This window comes from Saprolegnia parasitica, assembly GCF_000151545.1.
Source record: "Saprolegnia parasitica CBS 223.65 unplaced genomic scaffold supercont2.75, whole genome shotgun sequence".
NCBI lineage: Eukaryota > Oomycota > Saprolegniomycetes > Saprolegniales > Saprolegniaceae > Saprolegnia > Saprolegnia parasitica.
This window is the reverse complement of record NW_012156469.1, coordinates 62,562-85,000: the sequence shown is the minus strand read 5'-3', so window position 1 is coordinate 85,000 and position 22,439 is coordinate 62,562. Positions and strand designations below refer to the sequence as shown.

Genomic DNA, 22,439 nt, shown 5'->3' with positions numbered 1-22,439 from the left:
GCGGGTGCTTGTCGGCTTCCTTGACGACGGTCCAAGGGTCTGACAACACTGAGCTCGGGCCAAAACAAACAGGCCAAAACAAACATGCATATCTATTACTTTGTAAAATGTGGAAATCCAGCAGAGCGGTGTCGGATCGCTTACTCGGTCGCAGGCGTCTCTTCGTCCACCTTGATGTAGCGCGGGACGCCAAACTGGCCGTCGGGCTGGGGCCAGAGCCACTGCTTCCAGACGACCGGGCGGATCTTCTCGTTCTTCTCGTCGAGCTCGAGCGTCGTCGACGTCTTCATGGCCGCGAGCAGCGTCGGGTAGTCGCGGTGCGCGGCAAAGACGGCCTGGAAGCTGCCGATAAAGGCCAGCGGCACGTAGCCATCGACGTCCATGTGCTGGCGCAAGAACGTATCACGCACGAGGTTGTCGGCGCTCAAGTAAAACTCACTACATCGCATTGCATCCATGAGCATCCTCCATCCATCGGCAGCATGAGCCTACATCTGCTGCTTGGCGTACTCGGCCGTCGCCTTCGTGTCGTTGTACGCAATGAACGTGCCGTTGGCGTAAAAGCCGTTCTCACGGCGGCCGCCGCGACCACCCTTGCCACGGCCACCGTTGGGCGCACGGCGCGGGCCGGCCGTCGTCTTGTCTATCAAGTTTGGTGAGTTCGCCGGCCATGGCAGCACGGCAAGGCGTGTACCAGCGACGGGCTTCTTCTTGTTGGCGGCGGCCGTCGGCGACGTCGGTTCGCCGGCCGTCTGCGCGACTTCTTCGGCCTCCACGAGGCGGTACTTGACGCTGGTCGTCGATGCCATCTTTGCTCGGCGGATTTTTGAAAAACTGAACTATTGGCACCAGTCAAATACCGATCCCTAGCCCCAGCGTATTTTTACACCGCGCTCGATTTGCATACAAAGAGCAAGATGTCGCTTCAACGCAAGTCAATAAAATGAGCACGCGACCACCACCATGATGGCGCCTGACCCGACCGAGTTCTCGGCGACACCCAGCGCAGTGGACGGCGGCGATTCGAGCCTGTCTGTCCCTCCACGACTTGATATTGGCTCTCCATGGCAACCCAAGCGGCATGACAGCAGTGGGACTTGAAGCCAAGGGAATAAATTAGTAGTTATTCCCTTGCTTGAAGCGGCCGCTTCAAAACGGCGCCAAGCCGGAAGGGTGGACTGTCAAGTTGCCGTTGTCGGCAAGGGATACCATGCATAGTAAGTATGAAGATGCACGACGAGAGGGCTGGCACTACTGCTCTATGTCATGCGATGGCATCCGGGTCGGGCAACATGTGCGAGATTTTTCTGGAACAGGACCAGATCGGGTCAAATGCAGCATTGGAATTGCACCACAGGCTACTACGCTCGAGACAAAAGACAGTACGTGCTTAGAGAAGCGGGTACGACGCGCAGTCGGCGAGGCCGCACATGTTCTTGTCGCGGGCAATGTGAAAGTAGCCGTCCATGCCCCACGTCGCCGACCAACTAGCATACAAAAATGTGGTCATCTCAACGCGACAACTGAGAGTACCTGTTTTTCACAATCCAGTACGGTGCACCAGACGTGGTCGTGTTGTAGCCGACCGCCAAGACCGCTAATAGTTGTGGAGATGGCGTCAATCAGAAGGGGATGCCATCGACAAAAAGAACGCGGTACTACCATGGTTGACGTCGGCTTCGCCCGACTTGCACTCGGTCGAGTCGTACACGCCGTCCTTGTAGAAGCGAAAGTCGGACGCCACTTGAAACGCGATGCTGACAGGGCCCACGGTCCCGACGGCCGTTTTCTGCGATATTATTTCAATGTATCAACCGGCCGGTGACTCGAAACTTCTTGGGTTACCAGCTGCGTCTCGTCGCGCGAGGTAACATTGACCACGTCGAGGACGCGGACGCCAACGTTGGCCGGGTCAAACTTGCAGGTTTCGTCCTTGGCGTGGTAGGGGTAGGTCTACGCACAGCCGCATAAATGCGGTAGTGTCGAGGATTCAAGCACGTACCGCGCCCGTGTCCAAGCCGCCATTGTACTTGATGTACTCGAACGCATGCGACGGGAGACCGCCATTGCAGCCGTGGTTGTCGAAGGCACCGGCGCAGTCGACGAGATTTTGTTCCGAGAGGAGGATGCGCTTCCCATGCGTGAGCAAGTTGTGGCTCTCGAGACAGCCCGTGCTCGAAAAGGTCCTAAAAACGTCTCCATCCGTACCTCCAAACGGGCCATGGAAGCGTGGCATACCAGCACGACCCGCACTTGCCTTGGTTCTTGACCGGCGAGACAGCGTCGACGCGGCGCCAGTCGATGGCCGCGGGCACATCCGTCGTCGCCGTCACGCTACATGTCCATGGTCACAAGAGACGATGCTGCAAGTCGACGTACACGGAGCGATGGGTGGCCGAGCAGTTTTGTGGCGTGGCGCCGAGGTAGTCGGCTTGGAACTCGGCCCTAACGTGTCCTTCACTGACTTCTGTCCTCATGGTAGTAGTTGGCAGCCATACCACGTCGAGTCGGCAAAGGCGTTGAGCGCGAGCGAGTATGGACGATCGCCACGTGCATTGTGGGTAGCAACGAGCGCAGCGTTGGCGACAAAGGCGGCGAAGCGCGCTGCCTCGTTCTCGTGCTGGCCGTACGCGACGTCAAAGGCGTCCTTCCAATGCGAAAAGAGCAGGCGGCGACTTGTCTCGGACGTGGGCACCTACAAAAGCAGCATCGTGAGCCCTCGTAAGCTATGAGATCGGATTTGGACCGAGGTCAGCGCCCAGTGGGTCGGACCACCTGACTCGCATTGAAAGATGGCCGGCGGCAGCTTCTTGGCTTCGTCTTCGTTGTAACACGTGGACGCGACGGCGGCCGACTTGCACCAGTAGCACGGCTTGTCGCCTTCCTTGCCCTTGCGGCACGCGGATTCCGTGTTGAAGAAATGGCACCCATGGCTCGGCGACGTCTCGGACGTCTTGCAGGCAAAGACGCCGGGCGGGAGCTTGCTCACCTCGTCGGCTTCGTAGCACGCGCTGGCGACCGCCGCCGACGCACACCACGCGCAGGCCGCATGTGCATTCGTGCACGCCTCCTCGTTCTTGAAGAGGTGGCATTGACCCCCGTTTTTGGTGGTGGCCGCCTCCGCCGACGCGTGCCATGTCTCGTGTCCTTGGGCATCGTTTGTGACGTCGACGAGGCTCGTCACGCCATGGGCAAACACGGGCGCGCGGCCATGTTCGCACTGAAAGATCGCCGGCGGCAGTTGCTTGGCCTCGGTCTCGTTGTAGCACGTCGACTTGACGGCCGCCGACTCGCACCAGTAGCACGGCTTGCCGCCCTCCTTGCTCTGGCGACACGCGGATTCCGTGTTGAAGAAATGGCAGCCATGATTGGGCGCGGGGCGGGCGCACTCAAAGATCGACGGCGGTAGCTGGCTCGCTTCGTCCGGGTCGTAGCACGAGCTCTTGACTGCCGCCGACTTGCACCACGCGCAGTCGAACTGCAGGCAGCTGGCCTCGGTGGCATGGTCATGGCAGACGTCGGCCATCGCCGTCGTAATCGCGAGCAGAAGCGTCGTCGTCGTCGTCAGGACCTTCATCGTCGGCTGCTGCTTGGTTGCTGGCCAAAGGCAATATGAGCAATATGGGCGATGGGCGAAAAAGATCGTATTTATTTCCAATAATTTATCCTGCATAATGTAACAAAGATAAACGTACACAAAATAATAAAAATACCAGCAACGGAGGCGGAGCCCATTCCGGGCAGAATGATGATCAGCCAAGTGCAACCTCGCCAAGTGCAACCTCGCCAAGTGCAACCTCGCCAAGTGCAATATGGACAGGATCGGATTGACTACACGACAGAAACAACACTAAGCGACAAGACACTATTTGCATGGAGACGCGTCACGCTGACCGAGGGGACGTTGGCGGTGGCGTCTCCATCGCGTCTCATTCGTCTTGGCGGCAGTCTCCAAGCCACTTGGCGTTTGCTGGCGCCTGCTCTATTGAGATTTTACATAGTGTGCATTCAAATACTAGTACGGACCTTGGCGATAGGATGGCACTGTCATTCTATTGCGTCGCCACGGCCATGCATGCCGCTCCGAACATGCGTCCGTGGCGCTCAGCAGTTGGGATGCGCCGACCCCGCGTGAAGACTACCAAAAATGCTCCAAGACGAAATGGATGCAGTACGTTATGCGTCGTCACGGAGATGCGTTAAACGGAACGCGACAATCGCTCGCTCGTATGCCAGCACACCGGAGCTGTTGCAAAAGTTGCCCTTCTTGTAGAACTGGAAGAGGGCACACGACACAGCGCTCGCATTGTCATGGCGGCGGTTCTTGTAGCCGCAGTGAGGGCACGGCAGGATTTTTCTTCTCGTCTTTGGCGAGCGAGAGGACGGATCGTTCCACTCGCGTCGCGGGACCGAATACGATTCCGCAGCGAAGACGGGCGTCTCTTCATTGAGGACGTCATCAACCGGCTCGTCCACACGGTGCTCGATTGGACGAGTCATGGCCGTGCTTGTCGACTGGAAGGCCTCTAGCGCATCTCGATCCGCGCCCGCAACCCGTTGCGTGGCGTACTGCCCCATGTAATAATGTGCGCCCTCGAGTGCTTTCTGGCGGCGCTGGAGCCACATGTCGCGTAAAGCGCTGAGCACGTCCCTTGCAGCATCGTGCGGCGCGATGTGCTGCATCTCACGCGCGTACGTCGTGGCGTCGAGCGACACGTAGCTCTTGCCATCCTTCCGGAAAGGCAGCAGCGAGAGCAAGACAGCCGGGTACCACGACGCTACGAGCGTCTCGTCCAGCGACGAGAAGCCAGTCGAGTCATAGCCCTCGGCGGCTCTCGGACATTTGAGATGGCGCAGCCGACGCACGCGAAGCAGTGGCCACTGGCCTCCAAGCGACACGATTGGCAAGAAGCTCTTTGACCAGCCGTCGGACGTGATCTCGTTGCTGCCGCACGCCGGGCACGACAACTTGTTGACGTCGATGAAGTGCGAGAAGAAGGTGAACGGGCACCAGACGTACACGTCGCAGCCGCCAAAGAGAAAGGCGTCGGGGTCAGGAGGTGCGCCAAAGCTCAACGACGCATCGGGCAGCGTATATTTCCACGTTGGCCACTTGCTGCGGTCGAGAGGCGTCTTGGGGCGCAGATTGTACAAGGACGGCAGCGTGGCCTCGCGCTCTTCCCACGAGCGCGTGAGAAAGTCGGTGAGAAATCCGCCATCCTTGTCCATTCTACAGAGAGCACGTAAGAGAGAGTACATCGCAAGTGGCTCTCTTGAGAGCAATACGCACGGCGGTATCGCGCCCGGCACGCGTGCCTGAGGAGCCGCTTGCGCTTGTGGCGGGTGCACTTCTGCCACGTCTTCTCCACTAGCTACTTGGGTTTGCGGTGGGTGCACTTGCGGCGCGTCTTCTCCACTAATAGCCTCTTGCAATTGCGACGCGTTGCCGTCGCGGCCTTTGTTCCTACACATGACATGGGCGCAAGCCGAGCGATCGCCGGCGACGTACAAGTACTTGCCCGAGTTGAGCTTCCATTCACACTGCGGTGTGTGGCGTCCCGGCTTGCCGCAGTCGAAGCACACGTCCTGGCTCTCATGGTTGATACGGCGCTTCCCGCGCCCCTTCTTGGAGAGGTACACGGTGCCGGGTGGCAGCTTTGATTTCTTCTTGAGTTCGCGCCCCATTAACTGTTCCTGAGGCGGATTGATGGATAGCCCTTGACGTTGCTCTTGGGAAAACCATCATTTTGTCCAATCAGAGAGCGCAAAACACGGCGCACTGGCGTGTCATGCGCTGTTTTGATTGGCTGGTGTTTTACTGGCGGATATGACGTAATCAATGTGGGCAGATTACGTAATCCCGCGCAAAAACGATGCTATTCGCGTTTCCATCCAAACACCAAAACGTGGAAAAAAGTATGTAGGACATATTGTCGTATTCCGCAGGTATATATAGATAACCTGTTTTACATAATGTCAATGTTGACAATGTAAATGTCTTCTTCAGGCTTGTCAAAGCGGTCGGTCGACACGTTCTCGATCGTCGTGACCGTGTCCTTGCCCGTCTCGACTCGGCCAAACACCGTGTGCTTGTTGTCGAGCCACGGCGTCGGCACGGTCGTGATGAAGAACTGCGACCCGTTCGTCCGCGGCCCCGCCTACAGGTCCAACGATCAAGTTTCTATCAAGGTTGTATCAAGCACGTACGTTGGCCATCGAGAGCGTAAACGGCCGGTCGTGGCGCAGGTTGCGGTGGAACTCGTCTTCAAACGACCCGCCCCAGATCGACTCGCCGCCCGTGCCGTCGCCGTTCGGGTCGCCCGTTTGGATCATAAAGTTCTTGATCACGCGGTGCACGAGGCAGTTGTCATAGTACCTACACCCAGTCAGTGGATACCCTACCCCTCGTATCGAATATACCCATTCCGCGCGTGCGTGCAAAAGTTCTCGACCGTTCGCGGCGCTTCGTTCGGGTACAGCGTCAAGAAGATGTCGCCGAGCGTCGTGTGGATGACAGCGCGCGTCCCGAGCTTCTGGGCCGACGTCTCGGTCGCGATATGCGACGCGTCCAGCGTCGGTTTCTCGTTGAACACATCGCGCCTACGCGTCCCATAAGACAATATGTACACAGCTGTGGCCGTCATGTACCCGCTCTCGTCACCATCGTCGTCGTCGACGGGCTCGCGCGTCGAGAAGCAGTAGAACCGAGCTTTTTTGAACGCGGTCGCAAAGACCGTCGGGTCGGTCACGTTCTTGGCCTTGGGGTCGCTCATGACGAGCTTCTTTTGCGCCTGCGTGGACGCGTGCTTTTGGAATTGCGTGTTGACGTTGGGCGTGCCCTACATCATTTATCCCACGGTTGGAGGCGAAGCCGACCGGTGTGCCTACCTGGAAGAGGCAGATGCGCATGAACCGCTCGGTGTTTTCGACCTTGCCGAGAACGCGCACGAGTTTGTTGGTCTCGACGTTGACCATCTTGATGCCGAGCAGCGTCGGAAAGAGCAAGAAATGGCCGGACGCGTCGAAAATGCAGTTGGCGACCGGCGGCGACGAGAGGACTTCCTTCTCGACCGCGACGCGCCGGCCAAAGTCGATTGCGTCGAGCTCCAAGCTGCCGTCGGCTTGTGCGTCTTCAAAGACGGCGAGCGACTCGTCGTACTTGCGGCGGAGCTTGCCCGTGACGAAGCGGAAGACGCGAATGACGCCGTCGGACGCCGTCACGACAAAGTCGTCGCCGCTCGCCGCGATGTCGATCGTTGTCGCAAACGCCTTGTGTTTCGCGAGCTCGTACAAGTCGGTCTCGCCCTTGAACTTGAAGCGGAGGCCTTTCGTCGGCAGCGCATACGTCGACGGGCTCCATAGCTCGAGCATGCCCTTCATGTCACCCGACACCATGCAGTCGTGCAAAGGGTTGTACGCGAGAATGGTGACCGGCGCCGAATGCAGCGTTGGCAGCGTGTGCAGGAGTGCATCGGACGGGCGCTCGGCGTGGTAGACCCGGAGCGTCGGCGCGTCGACCTCGGCGACGACGATCTTGGGCACGACTTGGCCTTTCGGGAAGGCCCAGCAGCACGCACCGGGGATGTAGTCGAGCGTGAGCATGTGCACCATGTCAAAGCCGAGGATGTCAAAGAACTTGATCGTGCCATCGGCCGACGTCGTCGCGAGCCGGAGCCCGTCGGGCGAGATCGCGAGGCCGTGGATGGCCTTGAGGTGGGCCTTGTAGTGCTTGACGAACTCGATGCCGGTGACCATCTTGCGCCAAAACTTGACGTGCCCATCGCTGGAGGCCGTCACGAGGAACTGCGTCGCGTCCGAGAAGGCCACGTGCGTGACCACGTCGCGGTGCATGTAGCTCTTCTCGTACATCTGCGCGCTCGGAAGGTGCTCGAGCAAGTTCGCCTCCGTGGCCTTTTCCATGACGCGGCGGCGCTTGGGCGCCGGCATCGGCATCGGCATCGGCGCTTCGTCGTCGCTGCTCATGCTGGCCGCTGCTTCCAATTCAATGGTCTGCCTAATTTTGGCACGCGCCACAATTACCACCACCCTGCAATTTCGTGGCATATGCCACCTTTGGATCCAACCGGACGACTCGGCTAGATCCGATCCAGGTATAGCCACCGGTTGCAACCGATTTTAACCGCTGTATTAGAATCCGGTTGCAGTCATCACGAGATCATTGCGCCCGAAGCACGTCTTTGCACTCGGCGTCCAAGGACGTCGGTTGCGCAGGAGCTTGGATACAATAGTCTCCTGTATCCAAGGGTTGCTCCTCCTCTTTAATCGCCTTCAAGAGATGGGCCTCGCTTACCATGCCATAAATGAATACAAGCTGGAGGTCTCGACAGCCCTAACCCCACAAGCAGCCCTAGCCCACAGACCAAACCATCTCATCAATAGTGCGCATGAGGTGGATGCCTCTCTATCGCCTCGGAGGGATATGACAAATGTACATCGATATATACATGTATATAGTAGGCAGCATGGACTCGAGCACTCACGTCGCCACGTGCTCCCAGCCCGTCGTCGCGCGGTCGATGAAATCGGCGTCCATCGTCGGCGAATGGCTGATGGCGTACAGCAGCTTCTCCATACAAATGGCCTTGGAGCTGTACCGCGGCTACGTCATCCATCATCCATCACGACCCTGATCCACGCACATCTCGGTCTCGTACCAGACTCAGCGAGAAAAAGCACGTCTGCGAGTGCGGCAGGTACATGTCGGGCTACAACATCATGAGCGTCACCACCACCACAGAACGCAGAAGTGCGTACGTTGGCGTGTTCGGCCACGACCGCGGCCTGGATCTTGAAATGCAACGTAAACTCTTCCAACGACCTAGCATGAAACGTAAATTCTCACATCCAAGAGCCACAATCCACAATCCAAAAAGCCTAAGTACCGTGGCAGACGCGACCGCGCCAGTACAAAGTTGACAAAGCTGCTGCGCTGCTCGTGGTTCATGTCGGTGAGGCACTGCCAGAAAAATTGAATGTGCGCATCGTTCGGATCGACCCCTAACCCCATTCATGTCCCACCCGCTCGCGAAGTGACGAGCGTACCATCGTAGACGGTGATGCGCTGCAGCAGCTCGACGTCGATCTCGGGCGACCCACACACAAGCTCCTCGAGCTGCGTCGGCGTAAAGAGGCTCAGAGCCGCGTGCGGCACAACGGTCGCGAGCCCTTCCATGAGCGGTCGCAGCTGCGCCGTCTGCGCCGCCAATCGGTGGGCCACGCACGCGTCGACCATCTCGATCAAGGTCGCACTCGTGAGCGGTGTATCGTCCCGCGCGACCAATGGGGCTTGTGCCTACATCATCACAAGGGCTACGTGTACTTTCTCCAAGGACACGGTTGTACCACGCGTAGCAAGTGGTCAATGATCTCATGCGTCTCGAGACCGGCGACCTCTTCGTCGCTGAGGCGTTCGAGGTCATGGAGCTCACGGACGACCATCGTGTCGACGCCACTCCAGTCCTTTCGGTCAAGCGCCAAGCTTACGAGCGGCTTCCAAAAGAGCTCCGAGCAGTTGAGCGGAATGAGAATGCGGTGCCGCATCGCAAGCCCCAGCAGTCGCCCGAGAAACTTGAGGTGCGACGGTGATGCACTGGGCGACACGACGTACTTATCTTGATTGGCACCCGACGCCTGGACTGCATTCGGGCACGGCTCCAAGAGTCTACATACCGATCGTCATGACATAGCACCAAGACGGCGTGGCGAGGACATACCGCAACACGGGCCCAATTGGCTCTTCCCAGCCCGCTGTTTGAAAGACGGCTCTGTACGGCCCGCCGTGGTCGTCGACGCCTTCGCCGAGGCACTTGACGTAAAACGCACGGGGCTGCCCTGCGTCCTGGAGCTCGTCCGTGTACGCGCGCCGCAGCGACGATGCGTCCCAGTTGGTCATGGCCGTCGCGAGCTGACCGAAAATCGTCTTGTCGTAGGCCCCGTGCGGCTCGAGCGCTTGGATCCGGTTCAGACTCACTTCGCGCAGACCGTCGGGTCGGTCGTACTCGTCGGACGGCGGCGTCGTGTGCGTGGTTGTGATCGCGAGCAGGTCGCGCCAAAACGCAATCTTGATGCGCTTAAAGAGCAGATCGCGGAGCGTCGCGAGCGCTGCCGCCGTGGCCGCCGTCGGCAGCGCAAACAAATCGTTTCCGTGCAAGTCGACAAACGGCAGCAGCTGGGCGACCGTGCCGTTCAGGACGAGGAGGCATGCCAACCGCGCCGCGACCAAGGACGCGTCAAACCCACTCAACGAACCACGCACGTGCTCCCAGACATCGGCCCACGCCAGGTTCTCGGGCTCCGTGGCTTGCACGTCGCACTAGAAAAGAAGACCATCACCTCAAGTCCAAGAGAGCAGCGACGTACGAGGGCATCGACATGCGCGACCAGCATCACGTCGTGCTGCCGTGTCCAGTTGCTCGAGCTATCGACGAGCGCTTCAAAATCTGGAGTGAGCGGCGCGACTGGCGTAGCGAGCGGCCAGAGCGGGTCCGGTGCCGTCGAAAGCTACACATCACCGTCGGTCGTACGAATCCAATGAGGAATGAACGCGTACGAGAACAAAGGGATCGGTCGTCGCTTCCACGTCGGCGTCGCTGGGCGGCGGCACGTCGTCGGGGACGGTCGTCGTCCGTGGCGTTTCGCAGATTTGGCACTTGGAGAGGTTCGGGTCGTTGAGCATCGTACACGCTTCGCAGCTCCACGCGGCCTCTTCTTCCATGGGCGCTTGGTCCAAAAGCGCAAGCACTTCCGGCAGCCGCCAGTACCACGCACCCGCGCCTTCTTCGCCCTCGATAAGAAACCACACGCGGTCGTCGCGTTGCCCGAGGATCTGCGCCGTGCCATACCGCGTGCTGAGCGTCGCTTGACCGCGCGTCGTCACCAACGCCGCGTCGCGCATGGCCGCCGACACGCGCAGCGGCGTCCCCGCGCGTGTGAGGAAGACCCGCGGCTGGAAATACCCCGTCGACGTCATCGACATATGCATCGCCTGCGCGCGCGCCCACACCGCCGCGTCGAGCCGCTGGGTCGATGCCATGGTTTGGACGAGACTTGCCGCCTCCAGCGCGTGATGCAAGCGGTCGTGCAGGCGCGGTGTCGGCCAATGCAGGCCCTTGGTGCGGCGCACGGAGAGCGCGTCACCAGGATACGAGAGGCCAAACACCGGACCAAACGCACAGGCTTTTCGTCCGGCTTGCGACTTGAGGAAGCGAAAGGCGACGCCCATGTCAATCACGGCCGGTCGGCCACGCACAAAGTCGTCGCCGTCCTTCAAGAAGGCCAGCGTGCCCTTGTCCATATCGAGACGGATACCGATACTGTCGCCGGCCGAGAAGTACCGACCGTAGAGCTGTTCGCCTTCGGCCTGGCTCCACTTGACGCGGTAGCTCACGAAACCATAGTCGCCCCAGCCGTCCGGTGGCGACAAGACGCTCGGCGCCGCGACGCCGAGGAAGACGCTGCCGTGGTTGCACGCCTCGATGGTCACTTCCCAATAGTGCACGCCCGACGTGTACGCCGTGTTGCCGCGGACCAAGAGATGCGTGCCCGTGCTCGCGTGGGCCTCGAGCCGGACGCCCATGAGGTCGGGACTCATGGCGATCATGTCGTAGGCGGTCGGCGGCGGTACGAGCGTAAACGCTTGCTCGCAATGCGCTTCCCAGACACCGCGCAGCTCGACGTCCTGCGTGATCGTTTGCACGGCGTCGGTGGTCGGCGTGACGTAGCCCAAGGTCGATGGCACCGCCGGATACCACGGAGCCGTCGCGGCGGCTTGGAGATTGATCGGCGGCAACGCGCTCGGGAGCGGTTCCGCGACCACGTCGGCGTCCGTGACCGCCTCGGGCACGACTTTGCCCTTGCGAAAGCGCTGGGTGCGGGTCGTTTGGGTCGGATGGTCGGCCGCGCGCTGGAAACGCAGCGTCTTCCACACGGACGGGTAGAGTGTCGAGACGCAGAGCGGAACCGGCGCCACAAACGCCGGAATGCCCTCGAGGTGGTTGGCGTCCCAGTGTCCGAGGTAGTACCCCTCCTTCTCGCCGCGCAACGTGAGCTGTCCGAGGCCGTGTCGACGCCCGTGCTCCCAGTGCCCCGTAAAGCGCTCGTGGCTGTGGCTCGGCGGGTACCGGAGTTCGCCGCGGCCGTGCTTGAGGCCACGCACAAAGACGCTCGTCTGCGGTCGATACAGGCTCACGCACGGCACAAATCCGTTGGTGCCGTGGACAAAGCACTGCATCGGCAGCGACAAGTGGAGATTCGAAAAGGCCGTGCCGAGGAGAAGCCCGTTACGATACACGACCAGCGTCCCGAGGTCCATGTTGAGCTCGAGGCCGACCACGTCGCCTTGTGCAAACCCTACTGTTGCGAGTCGCTGGCTGTGGCCGCCGTGGTACGTCTTGCCGGTCGCGCAAACGCCCCAGCCGTAGGCGTCGCCGCCGAGAAGACCGTTCGGGTCGGCGCTCGGCGTCGCGATCCCGACGCGGAGACCGTCCGTGGCTTGCAGCGTCATGATCTCGACCTCCCAGTGGATCGACCCGCGGGAGAGAGACGGCGGTGGCGGCGCCACGCGCGACGTGACCCGATGATGCGCGCACACGGGTGCAAACTGCTTGGTGCGGTGGTTGAACACATCGACATGCGAAACATCAATCATGGACGCCACGGCCACAAATCCTTCCGGCGGCGCATACTGGAACGGCGTGTGGCCCACGTTGATCTTGGCGCTTTGGCCGCTCGAGAAGCTGCCCGCCGGGTACAACCCCGCACTCCATGGTACTTGGGCGTAGTCGGCTTCCGCAAACGCGAGCCCGAGGTCGAGACCGTTGTGCGTGAACCGCATCTCGCGCGCGTCCATGTCCAATAAGACGCCGAGGACGTCGCCAGTGTTCCAGCTCCACGACTCGGACCCGTACGCGTGGCCCGTGTTGCACCATTTCTTTCGGCGCTTGCCGTCGACGCCAAACGAGCCAAAGTGATCGCCGACGCCATGGGTCGTAAACGCCGGGCGGAAGCCAGGACTCGCCCACCCGAGCTGCATGAGGCCCTTGGACTGCAGCACGAGCTCGTAGTAGACCTTGCCATGCGTCACGAGGCCGTGCACGCGCACGGTGACGAACGTATCGGTGCGGTTGTGTACAAACAGTTGTTGGTCGAGCGAGAGATCGGGCGACGGCGCCGAGTGCCAGTGCTTGGCCAAGGCCTCGACACCAAACGCGCAAAAGACGAGGCCCGCGCGCTTCTTGCCCTTCCGAAGGAGACTCTGCACCCGTCGGCCGCCGTCAAAGACTTCGATCGCGTCGCTACACGACGGCAAGAACGACATGGCGGACGGCAGCGACGTGACGACGGTCTGGGCCATCGTCGTGGTCCACGCGCCGAGCAGCTGCCCCGCGCGGTGCCGGCCTGAGAAGCGCATGTGCGCCATCCACTCGAGCGGCGAATACGCTTCCTTGATGTCTTGGCGAAGGCTCTGCATCGCAAACGACACCTCGCCATCGACCGTCGCTTGGCCAAACACAATGCACGTGATGCGGGCGTTGAGCACAAGACGACCCATGACATCATAGGACGATGATGACGATGACGACGACGACGTGGCATACAACTCGAGGGAAAAGGCCATCGACCGCGCTTGGCTCCAAGGACCACCGAGCGCCGCGCACGCATCGCGCGTCCACGTCCCGGCGCCCGTAAAGACGACCTTGGACGTCGGCAGCGACAACACCGTGGGCGGTACGAGCGTTGGCGACGGCGCACAGGTCCAGCTGGCGCCGACAATCGCGCTCTCGTTCAAGTGCTCGCTCACGTCGTAGACGTGCGTCCCGGCGCCTTCCTGGAGCGGCCAGTGCCCGATGATTGTCAGCGCCGGGACCAAGTCCATAGTCTCGGCACTGGTTACCACATCGTGTTCTTCGCTGCAGCACTGGTGCAGGTCGAGGGCCGAGAGTGCAGCAACGTTGGCGTCGTCAAGCGCTGCGTTAAAGTACCGGACGTTGGCGACGCGGCCGCGGACGCCATACATGTCGTGGCCAATAAACTGCATCGGGAGCGCAAACCCAGCCAATGGCTGCGAGGCCACGCGGACGCCGTTGAGATAGAGCGTCACTTGGGTCGGCGACGCGACGAGGCAAAGCACCGACCAGCAATCGTACGGCACGGTGGTCTCGAACAATGTCGTCGAGCTTGGCTCACGGTAGCTCACGACACTCACGCCTGCATGCTCTGCCGAGCGCAGCGCAATGCAGCCGTTGGCCGACGACGCGAGAATCGCCTTGGCGCCGCCACGCTCGGGCGAGAGACAGTACTGCGCCGTCCACGGCGGCAAGAGGTCGTCGGTCGCGAGCCCCACGTAGGCGCAGCCGCCTTTGAACCGCAGCGCGTACCGCATCGGCGGCGTCACTGGCGCCGGGAACCGCTGTAGCACCGAGAGAAGCTCCACGTGTGCCTGAAAGTAGCGCGAGTAGAGCGGGTACACTTCGTCTTCAAACGCCAAGAGCCGACGAGCGTTCTCTTCGAGGTATGTCACCGAGAGCGACCGCCGAAGCGCGATGAGCACGTCGTTGGACACGGTGTTGTCGTTGAGCGCGCGCAAGAGCATGCGGCAAAGGACTTGGAGCGCCTTTTGCTGCACTTCGAGATGACTCGACTGGAGCGCCTTGACCCAGATAAAGTAGAGATCGTAGGCAACGCTCGACGGCGTGAGCGCGATGGCGTCGTCGCTCTCGAGGAGCCAGGACGTGAGCAGCCCGAGGAAGCGCAAGTCGGCGTCGTTGCGAAAGTACGCGTCGAGCTTGTCGCTGTGCGCGCGGCGCCACGAAAGCGTCCCTTGGTGTCCGTCCCGCAGAAAGCGATCCATTTGCGTCGTGAGAAACGTCGTGATCGCCAATCGGAGCGGATTCGCGGTCGCGCACAGCGCACGCAGCGTCGGCTGGAGCAGATCGGGCGTCGTGAGGCGCGTCGTTCCGAGTGGCGGACGCGTCATCGTCGTCGCAAAGTCGCTGACCCACGCCCGGTGCGCGACAAGACTCACAAACGGCACAAACAGATCGGCGTGCCCCTCAAAGACGTCGAGGAGCACGGAAATGTCGTCTTTGCAGGCGGCGAGAACACCGACACCGAGCCGACGGGCGTACAGCACACGGAGGGTCGTCGAGGTTGAGAGCACGTCGCTCGCGAGCTCGTCGGCGGAAAACTTGGCCGCGCACTCGGCAAACCCGACCCGCGACGATGCAGGCGCCCACGGGTGGAACACATGCTCCCGCTCGTAGCTCGAACTCGACGGCGTCTCGTCGTGAAAGCAAAAGGTCATGTCCGAGAGTTGCTCGGGGTCGTCGAGCGGTCGAATGCAGTTGCGTCGCGCGAGCGCTGCCTCGATCACGGAGGAGGCGAGACCGCCGTCGTCGTCTTCTTCGTCAAAAGCGCGAATTTGAATGCCCGAGAGCAGCGCGGGCTGCCCGAGCGTGGCAAACGAAACGTGCGAGAGACATGGCGCGGCCCACGCGAGAAGCAAGCTAGCACGCGCGACGACGTGGCCATAGCCAAGGTGCACACGCGTCGGCGTCACGACCAGCCAGTACGGCACCGCAGTGGATGGATCGACGAACGCGCCCGTGTCACTTGCAAGAAGCCGCTTCTCCGTGCTGCCCGCGACGACATCGTAGACTTCAAGGAGCGTATTGTGCTTGGCGCCCAGCACCACTTCCTGCACAGTGGCGTGGTCGAGCGACGCAAAGAGACCGATACTCACATCGCTCGTCGCTTGCACCGAGAACGTCACGACCGTCGACGGCACGATGGGCAAGGCCCACAGTGCCGTGTACGCGGAGCCCGAGACGTCCATGTTGGCTGCGTCCGTCAGCACGTGGCACGGCCCAGCGTCGTCGGCCGGCTCGCACTCGAGAGTGGGCGCTGGCTCGCGCGGTGTGCCCGGCGTCCCCGGCGTTTCGGGTGTCGCCAGCGTCGTCATCGTCGACTCGTACATCGGCGCATCCAGCAAGTGGCCGTTGCTCAGAATCCAGTTAAGCGCCGTGTTGACTTCGTGGTTGGACTCTTCGAGCGCCCGCTTGCACCACGCTTCGGGAAACCCCATGGTCATCATCGACTGCACCCGGACGTCGAGGACGCGGTCGGCCGACGACCGTTCGTCGCGGCGCATGGGCGTCGGGCCCGAGCCCAAAAACGCTTCGTGGTACTCGAGCAGTCGGTGCAGCTCTTCGTCGTCGTGCATGGCCTGTAGCACAAAGGCCAGCGAAATCAAAGGCGGGTCTTGGTCGTGCCGCCGCGAGACCTCGATCGCGAGGCTGAGCACGTCGGCTGCCAAGCACTCGCACGTCGCACAGAGATACGGACCCAGCTGCAGCGCGTTGCACGTGTCCCGCCACGCAGCGCCCTTGCCCGGCATCGCCGCCTCGAGCTGCGCCACTACGTAGTCGACGATCCGAGTCTCGTGGACGCCCCACTCGACGCCCCAATGATCGCGGTTCGAGAGCCACTCATTGGCTTCGGCACACGCCGCCTGGAGCATCTCGGGCAGCGCGATCGCGCGGTAGACGGTCTCGACGGCCGTCTGCACATCCAGCCGGCTCGCTGCACTGCGCTCGATCGTGGTCCAGACACTCAGGAGACTCTCGACGGTCTTGAAGAGCATGTGATTGAGGAGCGCCTCGAGCCACTGGATGGCATCCGAGCCAATGCCGACCGGTGTATCAAACGTCGACACCTGCTTGAGCGTGCAGAGCAGCCCGTCGTGAAAGGCCACGTTGCACACAGCGACGCCGGCGACAACGACGTCGGTGGGCGGCGGCGCCTCAGAAAACGCCGGCAGTGGGTAGAGCGCGTCACGCATGTTGCCATACATGTGGTTGTACTGGAGCGCTTGCAGCATCTCAAACTTGGCCTCGACGAGAGGGAGACTCGGGAGACCGCTCGACGTCGAGAGAAGGCCGCCGAGCTCAAAGACCTTGCGCGCCAGCATGGGGCTCTTGGCGACAATGTCAAACAACTGCGTCGGATGCTCGCAAAAGATGCGGTGGGCGACGTGGAGGAGGTGCAGAAAGAGAGTCTCGCTCGGGATCGGCGCCAGCAAAGCGTTGGCCGCCGACTCGAGGATCGCATCGACAAACGCATCCGGTAAGATTGTCAGCGACAGCGTGTGCTTGGGCACCGTCGTCATCTCGGCCGTCGACACGGGCGTCGATATGTGGTCGCAGAGCACGGTCGCGCTGCCAAAATCGCAGTTCGGGTCGACCAGCATGACCATACCGTCATGATGTGGAATTGTAGCGTATCCACCGTACCGAATCGGTTCGACAAACGACCCCAAGACGCCAAGGACGCCGATTTGCACCGTGACGTCGTCGGACCGAAACATAGACTGGAGAACCTCGAGCACGAGGGGATGCCACGCCGCTTCTTCCAGCAAGACGCGCAGCAGACTCACGCTCTCGGACGCCAGCGAGAGCGCTGTGCGGCTCGAGCGCGGCAGGCTCTCGGACGGCTGTGCGTGCAGCGGTGCACCGACGGCTTGCACGAGAAACATAAGCAGGTCGGTCGCACCGCGCACGCTCGACGGCGTCGCGACGAGCCCTTCCAGCGTAAACGGCAGCTCGAGCGTCACGACGACGGGGTTGCACACCGGGAGGAGCGTCGCGAGGAGTTGCATCGACCGAACTTGTGGCTCGGTGCCGCCAAAGCAGGCGATGGTCACAAAGATCGAGAGCCATGGCGTCGTTGCGAGCGACGCATTGCACGCGGGCGACGACGACACAAACTGCAGCAGCGACAAAATGCCCAGCAAACTCGGGTTCTCCCCCAACACGTCGAGCGCATACGTGCGCGACGTCTTGTGCGACTCGAGGAGACGATGGACGACGAGCGAGAGCTCGTTGTAGAGCATCTCAAACACGGCCGAGCTTAGCGTTTGCGGTCCCGAGAGCTGGCGCGTAAAGTGCGGCGGCGTCAAAACATGCGACGGGGCCAGTGCCGGGTTTTGGTTGCCATCGCCTTCGCTTGCGACTTGGACGGCGAGGAGATACACGACCTTCATCGTCGCTTGGCGGACGTCGGCGCGGCCCACATCGAGGATCTCTTGAAGCACGTGGAAGACGCGGCCGGCCGCGACGAGTGCGTGGTCGTCTGGCAAAATGCGCACACCGAGGGCGTCGAGCAACAGCAGTTGCCAGCTCGTCGGCTGCGTCGTCGCGACCGAGAGGTGTCGCACGAGGACATTGTAGTAGCCTTCAAACGCGCACCGAACGTCGTGCTGGAGCGCATGGGGACAGCCCGAGATGCCGGACGAGTAGTGCCACACGTCCGAGGCGCGGATCGCAGCGACCACTTGCAACAAAATTGCGGCTTTGCACGGAAGCCGCAGCGCTGAGACGAGCTTGGTCACGCGACGAAGGCCGTGCGCACGCTGGAGCGCCATGGCCTGCGCACTCTGCAGGTGCTCGCTGAGCTTTTCAGATTGCAGTCGCCGCGGCAAAACGCCGCAATGTTGGCAATGATCTCGGCGTCGACATCGCGGAGGCTGGCGTCGGGTGTCTCATCCGCGTCAAACGAACTGCTGCGCTTGCCCATCGAGATCTTGCGCACCAGCGTCGGCAGTTCGTGGTAGTAGACGCCAAGGCCATCGTCGGCTTTCGTCGGGCTCAAATGCAAGAGAAAGTCCACTTTGGCCAAAAGCGTTGCCGCAATCTCGTCGTACGACAGCCCGTGCGAGTTTTTCAGCCGGAGGGCATACGCCTTGAGCTCGTACGCCTTTTGCCACAGCGAGCGGAGCGGCTTGGGCGCCGGCGATGTCTTGGCCGCGTTGGCCTTGTCCTCAAACTCGGCATACGAGCTCATGCCGCAGTGGTACAGCATACACCCAAGCACGGCGCGGATGGCCTTTTCCAGGCTCGCGCCGCCCATGCGCACGACGAGCGGGCTCGCGTTGGCAAACTTGAGCACCCACTTGTCAAAAGATGGGTGGAGGCCGTCGAAGAGCTGCTTGTAGAACGCCGACGTCGACGGTTTGCTCGAGGACAAGCCAGCTTGGAAGAGCGGGGACCGAAGCCAACGCGCGTCGGCCTCGTCAATGTGCGTCTCGGGCGAGGCGCCAATGCGCTGCCCGTACAAGTGGCCGCCAAGCCCTCCGAGCAAGAGACGTGCGTCCGACTCGTCCGGCGACATACTGCAAGTCTCTTGCAGCAAAATCTCGTCGATCGTGTCGAGTACAAACGGCTCGTCGTCGACGTTGGACCAGCACAGCATGGACGCGACGACCGGTGTCAAGAGCGAGGACAGTTCTTGCCGAGCTGCCGCCGACTTGCACGCTGCAAGCAGCGTCTTGGCGTAAAAGGCTGCCAGCGGCGTCGGCTCGAGGTTTGGCGGGGCATTCGTTCGTCCGTCCACAGTGATCGCATCCCCACCAAGAGCCACCGCCGAGGTCGAGAAGGCAATGGCGTCGTGGGCGTTGCAGAGCGAGATCGCGGGCGCGTAGGCCTCCCCTGCGACCAAGTCGAGCACGAGCGCAGGTCCCACGGGCGCGTTCGACGTGGTATTGACCACGAGAAGTGTCCCCATCGTCGTGTCGAGCTTCACGTCGAGTACGATCGGCGCCGGGCCAAGGAGCGGTAGATGCGACGCCTTGGTGCGAACACCCGCATGGTACCAGTCGCCTGTAAGCTGCCAGCCGTAGCTACCGGGGTCACTGCCGACGTACGACCGCACCGTGGATGGTGCAGTCGAGGCAATCCCGAGAAAGAGTTGGCCAATGTTCTGGACCCGGAATATCGTCACTTGCCACGTGTGCACGCCAGACCCTATTCCATTTGTGATGCTTCCGCATCCGAGCTACGCCGTACCTCGTGTAAACGTTTTGGAACCCAACGCCGTCCGCCACGCGCCGCCCGTCGTGTTGGTGACGCTCAAGCCATCGGCCGACACGTCGAGCCCCTCGTCGGACGGGACTTCAAATCGCATGTGCCCACCCAGCGGCGATGCAGTCGCCTTGGCCTGGCCGTCGAGTAGCGCCGTGAGCGAGTACGCGCGTCGTGTCGGCTGCGCATTGTTGGCCGCATGTTCGTCGAGAAGCAGCATCCCATCGGTCGGGTCGACGTCAAAGACCCAGCCACCCGTGAGCAGCTCGACATACTGGACAGCGTCGTTTTGGTACTGGAGCACGTTCTTGGTCTCGATGATTTGGCCAATGCTGAGCGTGCGGCCCGTCTTGGGCGCCTTGACGTTGGGCGTCTCGCGCACACCAATGGGGCAGTTGACAACCTTGAAGAAGCGCGTGTCTTCGTGCCACTGCAGCAGGCGCGACACTGTGCACGGCGTCCAGTGCCGCCGCACGTCGGACAAAAGACGGTCTTGAAGCGCCACCAAGAGCGTTCGCGCCGACGCCGTCCCATGCGTCGACGCGCTCAAGAGCGCTTTCAAGAGCGTTTTTGTCGTCTCGATGGGCACGATAGACGTGCTCGCCACGTAAAAGCGCTGCCACTCTTCGTACAAGACAACGAGTTGTTCGGCGGGCGACGTCGCATCCAGCGATGGCATGCGCGGGAGTTTCTGGAGCACGCTAATGACTTCGGCCTTCTTGATACGCGGCACGTCGTTGTTGTCATCGTCGCTCGTGTCGAGAAGACTGCGCTTGACGGCATCGAGCGGCCACGGGAAGAGCGACGACGACGACGATGGCGCGTCACTGGCCGGCATCCATTGCGCCAGCAAATGCGGCTTCGAGCTCAGTGCGTCGCACAGCGTGTCGAGACGCAGCACGTCGACGCTACTCAAGAGCCGCAAGAGCAGCTCGGCACGGGCCAGTGGCGTCGGGCAAAACACTTCCAGGCCTGCTGTTTGTGTCGCGATGGCCTCGGCGCGCACCGCGTCGTTCATATCGTCATCGAACCAATCGATCGACTCGCAGCGCATCAACGTGTCGCGAAGTCGCTCCGCAAACGACGACGAGGACGAGGCTGCTTGCATGCCAAGGCCGACGCGGGCCGGCGGTAGCCCAAGTGACGTCGGCGAGTGCGACATGAGCGGCGAAAAGTTGGCCCGCAAGACGCGCAAGAGCCCGAGCACCTGCGGACCATCGAGAAGGTCCGTCTCCTGCATCCACTGCGCCAGCACCGAGTGCAGCAAAAGAAACGTGAGCACATGCGGCCACACGACCGACGACATGACGTCCACGGCACTCAACGCCACGGACGCGTGCTTCACCTGCAGCGACGCGATCGTGGCTGCCGCACGCGGCTCGAGTGCGGCGAGAATCTGGCCAGGCAGCGACGTCGGCGTCGTCGTCGTCGTCATCCTCGGCTCGTTGGCATGACTTGTCGCATCCTGCGTCGTCGTCGTCGTCGTCCACCCAGCGTCCGAGGCGAGTGTGCCATGCCACAGCGGGACACGCCCCGTCGTATCGTGAACGATAGTCCCACGGCCTTCGAGGAACGCGTAGCGCGCCAACACGTCTCGAGGCACTTGCTTCTCACAGGGCGGACTCGCCAAGACGCGCACGAGGCGCACGTCGCCCTGCCACGGCGCAAAGCTCAGCACACTCGGCGCGCCGCCGACGACAAACGCCAACGTTGGGCTGAGGCCGTTCGGATCGAGCGACGCGCCGCTCGACACCACGCGTTCGACGGCGACGCCATCGACGTAAAAGACGACACGGTCCGTCGTAAAGCTGAGCCCGATCTTGTGCACGCCATTCTCGCAGAGGTGGCGTTGGGCAGTACCAAACTTGCGTTCACGCGACCGAAAGCAGAGACGACCCGTCGGCGTGACCCCCAACACAAAGAGATACGAGGGGCCGCCGTGTTCAAAGCATCCCAGCACGACTTGGAACCGTGCGTGCGGTGTGTAGCGCACAATGGCCTCGCAGTGGAAGGCGTGGGGCCACTTGGGACAGGCCTGAAAGAGGCGCGACGACACACAAAGCGGCCCGCCGCGCGACGGCGCAAACACCACATCGCGAGCCGGTAGCGGCGCATACGTCGTCTCGAGGCGCAGCGAAGCACTCGACGCGGCCGTTGTCGCGACGACAGAGCTGTCGCGCGATACATGCAACGCCTCGAGGCACGCCTTCTTGCTGCCGACAAACTTGGCGATTTCCTTGACCGAGAGCGCTTTGGCTTCGTGCAGTTGCACGTGATGTAAGTACCCCCGAAAGCCTTGGAGTCGGGCGTCGCCTTCTTGGATCCAAAAAGCGATTGCCTAAATGAACGGATGATGGTAGGAAGAAGTTTTTGGGCGAGCGGGGTAAGCCGAGTAATGGCCCCGTGGAAGCGAAGGCTCACCGGAGGGAGCTCCTACTACTGAAAATAGGGCTAGTAGAGCTAGAGTGCAAGCACCGCGGTTCATAGTCTGTGTGAGTATAAAGCCCGCGGGCGAGGACAACTGTCACAGTTATTTATTCTCTTTTAAGTGCAGTATGATTCACG

The 22,439-nt window shown here is 61.5% G+C and overlaps 5 protein-coding genes across 5 annotated transcripts; all 5 read right to left on the bottom strand.

Annotated features, from left to right (window-relative positions):
* Positions 1-69: 69 nt before the first annotated feature.
* SPRG_12174 (hypothetical protein) lies at positions 70-846 on the bottom strand. Its single transcript, XM_012351144.1, has 3 exons — positions 695-846; positions 493-643; positions 70-438 (listed from the first exon to the last, which is right to left on the bottom strand). Exons 1-3 carry the CDS (start codon positions 807-809, stop codon positions 141-143), a joined length of 564 nt encoding a protein of 187 aa, XP_012206534.1. The 5' UTR covers positions 810-846; the 3' UTR covers positions 70-140.
* A 544-nt stretch (positions 847-1,390) lies between these two features.
* Positions 1,391-3,611, bottom strand: SPRG_12173 (hypothetical protein; the record flags this gene model as incomplete). Its single annotated transcript, XM_012351143.1, has 9 exons — positions 2,747-3,611; positions 2,499-2,695; positions 2,380-2,445; positions 2,239-2,334; positions 2,003-2,186; positions 1,846-1,953; positions 1,663-1,789; positions 1,534-1,597; positions 1,391-1,487 (listed from the first exon to the last, which is right to left on the bottom strand). The coding sequence occupies exons 1-9, from the start codon at positions 3,575-3,577 to the stop codon at positions 1,391-1,393; spliced, it is 1,770 nt and encodes a 589-aa protein (XP_012206533.1). The 5' UTR covers positions 3,578-3,611.
* Positions 3,612-4,158: 547 nt separating this feature from the next.
* SPRG_12172 (hypothetical protein) lies at positions 4,159-5,685 on the bottom strand (the record flags this gene model as incomplete). Its single annotated transcript, XM_012351142.1, has 3 exons — positions 4,159-5,230; positions 5,291-5,464; positions 5,510-5,685. The coding sequence occupies 3 exons, from the start codon at positions 5,683-5,685 to the stop codon at positions 4,177-4,179; spliced, it is 1,404 nt and encodes a 467-aa protein (XP_012206532.1). The 3' UTR covers positions 4,159-4,176.
* Positions 5,686-5,966: 281 nt separating this feature from the next.
* SPRG_12171 (hypothetical protein) lies at positions 5,967-8,022 on the bottom strand (the record flags this gene model as incomplete). Its single annotated transcript, XM_012351141.1, has 5 exons — positions 6,889-8,022; positions 6,649-6,839; positions 6,421-6,600; positions 6,208-6,376; positions 5,967-6,158 (listed from the first exon to the last, which is right to left on the bottom strand). Exons 1-5 carry the CDS (start codon positions 7,981-7,983, stop codon positions 5,967-5,969), a joined length of 1,827 nt encoding a protein of 608 aa, XP_012206531.1. The 5' UTR covers positions 7,984-8,022.
* A 475-nt stretch (positions 8,023-8,497) lies between these two features.
* SPRG_21096 (hypothetical protein) lies at positions 8,498-20,892 on the bottom strand (the record flags this gene model as incomplete). The annotated part of the gene is made up of 11 exons (XM_012351175.1): positions 8,498-8,620; positions 8,676-8,726; positions 8,776-8,839; positions 8,904-9,018; positions 9,064-9,313; positions 9,364-9,682; positions 9,735-10,333; positions 10,381-10,521; positions 10,571-18,449; positions 18,500-19,817; positions 19,860-20,892. The coding sequence occupies 11 exons, from the start codon at positions 20,890-20,892 to the stop codon at positions 8,498-8,500; spliced, it is 11,892 nt and encodes a 3,963-aa protein (XP_012206565.1).
* Between the last annotated feature and the right edge of the window lie 1,547 nt (positions 20,893-22,439).

Bases quoted from the DNA above. Each gene is read 5' to 3' on its own strand.
- SPRG_12174 (XM_012351144.1), bottom strand. From the start codon at position 809: ATGGCATCGACGACCAGCGTCAAGTACCGCCTCGTGGAGGCCGAAGAA. The intron at 644-694 runs GTACACGCCTTG...CAAACTTGATAG, and splicing joins CAAGAAGAAGCCCGTCGCTG to ACAAGACGACGGCCGGCCCG. The intron at 439-492 runs GTAGGCTCATGC...AATGCGATGTAG, and splicing joins GAGTACGCCAAGCAGCAGAT to TGAGTTTTACTTGAGCGCCG.